The 5,128-nt window shown below is 36.6% G+C and overlaps 1 protein-coding gene across 1 annotated transcript in view; it reads left to right on the forward strand.

The window, feature by feature from the left end:
• The first annotated feature begins 340 nt into the window (after window positions 1-340).
• Window positions 341-5,128, forward strand: part of stac3 (SH3 and cysteine rich domain 3) — a 7,106-nt gene continuing 2,318 nt past the window's right edge. The window contains exons 1-6 of the mRNA XM_037684303.1: window positions 341-662; window positions 1,493-1,533; window positions 3,094-3,172; window positions 3,472-3,628; window positions 3,743-3,840; window positions 3,996-4,056. Of these exons, the coding sequence (XP_037540231.1) occupies window positions 1,526-1,533; window positions 3,094-3,172; window positions 3,472-3,628; window positions 3,743-3,840; window positions 3,996-4,056 (403 nt within the window). The 5' untranslated portion in view covers window positions 341-662; window positions 1,493-1,525. The remainder of the gene's footprint in view (window positions 663-1,492; window positions 1,534-3,093; window positions 3,173-3,471; window positions 3,629-3,742; window positions 3,841-3,995; window positions 4,057-5,128) is intronic.

Genomic DNA, 5,128 nt, shown 5'->3' on the forward strand with positions numbered 1-5,128 from the left:
TAAATTAATGAAATGTCCAGCAGACTATCAAACCACGGGCACAAATTTATATTATTAGTGTCATTCTGTCAACAAAATTTTATTCACATACTTATATATAATAATACTAGTAATGTATGTGTTAAAAAGGCAAATCAATTAGTTTTATAAAGCAAACTATTTATATTCTTTTTGCGCTCCATTCTGTAAAAGGGCACAGAACAACGTGTTGCACACAAACCTGAGTTTGTGTGTTTCTCTTTCCTGTGAGCAAACCAGACAAGAGAAAAGACGTGTGTGTGTACGTGCGTGTGATGAAGACAGACCAAGAGAACGTATCTGATTTCTGCTCGTCACTGGTGCACAGTTTGAGGTCCTCAGCTGTCACAAACTGTCAGCTTCACATAGCTCAACTTGTGCCACACACACAACTGCAGATACACAAACGCAAAGAATTTAAAAGTTTGTGTCACACTTGGAGCTCACAATCAGGGTGGAAATAACTTGAGGTGAACAAACAAACTGGATCCAGAGGCCCTGAAGAGCGAGGAGGCTTTTTGCTCAGCTGGTTCGACTCCGTCCGCCACACCGACCATTAAACACTTTTCATGGCCAGCAGGTGAAGACCATATTTATAGTGGTCAACGTTTCCTCTGTGTGAGCTCCACAAACCTGATCAAAAGGTAAGTTCACATTTAAAGAGCTTTTCTATTAGAATATTATTTTATGTGACAAAAGTTTACAAAGTCTTTTTTTTTTTTTGCAACAATTACAACAGAAAAGTTATATTAGTTTAACAATCCCAACTCAAAGCAAGTTTGGTCAGTTTACTGAAACATTTTTCTCTTCTTTTTCTTAAAACGATCTAAAGAAAAATTATATTTTTTCCCCCGACGGGCAGCAGCTCCCAAATTTAGACGTGTTGAGATCACATTTCACAAACCAAGAATAGTGCAGGTTGAGCGGACAAATGCTCTCAAACACAGTGTGAGTGTGTGTGTGTGTGTGTGTGTGTGTGTGTGTGTGTGCAAGCTCTTTGCTAATGCTATTGTTCAAATGAGTCCTCGAGGCTCAATGGGATTTACCTGTATAAATAAAGGTTGATTGATTGATTATACAGAGAGAATTAAACTCCAAGCATCTGTTGTGTGATCCTGAAGGGCCTTCAGTTTGTTCATGTCATTCATATTTAGATACCATCAGCTGTACTGGGATAAAACAAGAACTAAATGACCAGATTCCCATTTTAAAAGTTACCTGCGTTTTAATTTTCATGCAGTTTTGAGTAAACTGTGACTGAACTGCCGACTCTCAACGGTCATCCTGGACATTTAGTAACAAACGCATGGTCTTGGAAAACAAAGTTAGATTTTGAAATGTGATAAAATTAAGAAAGAAAATGTATATCATGGCTAGTTTTCCTTTACAGGTAAAGAAGATACTAAAAAACTTCAGCAAAGGAAAAAAAAAAGATAAAATGCATAATAAATAAAACTTTATTTTGCTTTTTAAGGTTGCAGCGTCTGGACATTTTGAGCCTTTCCTCATGGATCAGTGAGTATAATTCATGCTTTTATTTGTTCTCAATCTGTCGTTCAGTAAAACAGAGACTTTGTGATATACAATATTATCCATTGTTAAAAATAAAAACAGTTTGTTTGAGGAGATGCATCAGACTTTTTCTTTTTTTTAATAAGTGAGATCAGTTGTCCCAATAAAAATATCAGTCTACAAACGCTTCAGCTCAGGGGCTGGAAAGAATTCATGAAAAGTTTGTGTTTGGATCTCATGTTGAACTGGGCACGATGTTTGACTGCAAATTAATGCCACTTAAATCATTTGTGTATCTCTGCATGAAATAAAAATGCTTTTTATACATATTTAAACTGAAAGCATCTAAGGCAAGGGTTCTCAAAACTTTTCACAGTGTAATAAACTAATAACTATCACAAAATACTGTACTGCGGTTTGAAAATACTACCATTGTGATAGTTTTAAATGCTTAAAACAGATCAAGTATCTGACATAAACAAGCAAACTCATGAATGCCAAATCATAACCTTAAAACCTTTTTTTTGTTTTTGGTCAGAACTTTAATCCTTGTAAAAAACTCACTTGGCTACGAGGTTCAAATAACTCAGCTGGGTCTTCCTTGAGTTCAGGTGTCTCGTGATAAAAACACCTGGAAAATCTCATGTTCAGTACTGAGAATTTAGCAGCAAACTTATGATTTGATTGCTAAATTAACCTAATAATTTAGACAAGTTTTCCATTTGAACTCCCGGGCTGAACAAAGGACATGGGACGTTTACTGACTGCTCAATTGTTTAAAGAAATATTGCGATAAAAACACATCAAACTCTGGTTAAAGGGTATTTAAAATGTTAAACCCATTTAAAATGTTAAACCTATTGCAGACAGCAGCATTTATTCTGTGGTCTTGGCACTTCTGCTCCGCGACAAAGTAAAACAAATTAGAGATAACTTGAATCAAATTTTCTAGCTGTTTTACCCTTTCTGTAGCGATCAGGTCGACTTCACTGGTCCTTTTTAAGCAGCAACTAGCTCCACTCCAGTTTTCACAAGGTTTCCCAAACGTTCTTCATCGTAGTTTTGTTTCACAACGTTTTCATTTGAAGACACGTTTGAAATTTGCATAACATATTTTTCGGACAGTAAGGTATACCAGATTATAAGGCGCATTAAATGAAATAGATAAGTCAAACTTTATTCAACTCAATCACAATAACCACATAAAATCAGTTTGAGGTCAGTGAGCACAACCAGAATTAATACATAAAGCGCACCAGATTATAAGGCTCACTGTCGATTTTTGAGAATATTGAAGGATTTTAAGTGCGCCTTGTAGTCTGAAAAATACGGTTATTTAATTTATAGTACTAAAGGGATTAAGAGTACCAGCAGAGGTATTTGTACTGAAAACCACCAAGGTGATTCCTAGTTTCCAGTCAACAAGCAGTTCTTACATTTGCTGTTTCACATCTTCACGTGACCCAAAGGTCACCTTTAGTTGTGATACGACTTTCCTCATCATAATGACATGTGGCTCCAGTTCTTCTTTTTCTTCTTCTTTGCTTTTTTGTTTTTTTTTAGAGAGGATGACAAACACTCTGTGGATATCCATGACAATCCTCCAGCACCTGACAATGTAGTGAGGGAGGACGGAGACATGGTGAGTGACAGCACCCACTGTCAGCCGTGCCATTCTCAGCCTGTTTAAAATAACCACCAGCTGGGACAGAACCATTATTACTGAAATTAGGAGCTCAAATAGAGTCTGTCTTTATGAACCACTATATAGAAGATGCTCAACGAAAGTTTGGTTTCAAAATGGCATCATGATTTATTCTCTCTTCTCTGATAACCATGAAAAATGCTTCTGATCTGGTAAATCCATTTTCATCTGCAGGGACTAGTTATGAAAACATATAGACGTGGTTGCACGTATCCTAATAGTGTTTGTGTTTTTAGGTCTATTTTATTTATGATGAGGAGGTGGAGGTGGAGGAGAAGGAACCAGAACCTCCTTCAGAGCCAGTCATTCGGATCAATGACAAGCCTCACAAGTTCAAGGACCACTACTGCAAGAAGCCCAAGTTCTGTGACGTGTGTGCTCGCATGATCGTTTGTATGTACGATGCAGGAAACAACCTCACAGTGAATGCATGCTTTTAGATTTTTGATTTTGTTCTAAACACACTTTCTGTTTATCCTCGTTGATATTACGTTTTGCATTTGTCAGTGAACAACAAATTTTGTCTGAGGTGTAAAAACTGCAAGACCAACATCCACCATTCGTGCCAGTCCTACGTTGAGTTTCAGAGGTGCTTTGGAAAAATAGTGAGTTTCATTTCTTGCAGCGGTCTTTGAATTCAACCTTTTACAACCAGGATACTACATGCTATATATTGTAAAACAAGACAGTAAAAAATCTGGAGATATAAATTATTTGAATTAGGTAGATTTATAAACTTGTAACACTTTTTTTCTTCTAGCCGCCTGGTTTCAGAAGAGCTTACAGCTCTCCTCTGTACAGCAGTGACCAACCAGATTCAAGTGAGTTCACCGAGACATTTATTCAAAGCTGCGGGAGCAGACATGTCACTATTTATGGGGTGGAGGCTTTCCAATTGGTTCATAAAGTTGTGCTTCGTCTTAAAATTGAAAATGTGTTGACTCTGTAGAAGGATAAAAAGTTTCTAAAATCTGTCTTGCTACTTCTTTAATTTCTAACAAATTATCAAAGCTTTACATTATAAGGCACATGTGTCAAACTCATGGCCCACGGGCCAGATGTGGCCCGCCATGTCATTTTTTGTGGCCAGCGAGAGTTTAAAAGGTCTGATTGTCGTATAATAAATACGTCAAAAGGGTGCACTGACAACAAACTACATTTCCCATAAAGCATGCTGATTATGTTACCTGCATAGTAACAGCATCCCACCACTAGATTGCAGTTTTTCCATCATTTTTTGAACAAGTGGAATTGAGAAATACAAACAATGATCCCAAAATGTCCAGGAAGAGAAAAATTGATGCAAATGGAAGGCTGTTTCAAGAAAGATGGGGAGGTGAATATGTGTTTGTGCTTCAAGGAGAGAAACCACTATGTCTTTTGTGTTATGAGGCAGTGGTGGTCGTCAGAGTACAAACTACGCCAACATTTTGACACCAAACACAGAGCTAACTATGTCAACCCTAACGTTGTTACTTTGAGTTTATTGTTACTAAATGTCTTTTATTATATTATGTTAAATTTGCAGCAATGTATTTGGGATTGCAGGTTTATGAGTTTATGCATGTTTTCTATAATAAAACCATCTCTCATTAGTTGGATGTATGACCCTTGTCAGACTGTGTGCAGCCATTTGTTTTTTGTAAAATGCTACACATGTCACATGTTCTTAGCAGCTCACAGTTGTTGGTTGGATCATTATTCTGTCCCTCTTAACTATGACAAAAAAGTTTTGGACAAAGTTAATGTCATAACTTGTTATTTTTCCTCATTAACTTGGAAAGTTTGATCATTGATTTATGGAGTAATGTGGGTTTCATAACCTGACAAATTAAAAGGTTTCATGTTATAACAGCAGATATATTTTTCTACATCCATGCAAAAAAAATAAAA

The sequence above is a fragment of the Nematolebias whitei genome, chromosome 11 (assembly GCF_014905685.2).
Source record: "Nematolebias whitei isolate Nwh7 chromosome 11, NemWhi1, whole genome shotgun sequence".
Taxonomy (NCBI): domain Eukaryota; kingdom Metazoa; phylum Chordata; class Actinopteri; order Cyprinodontiformes; family Rivulidae; genus Nematolebias; species Nematolebias whitei.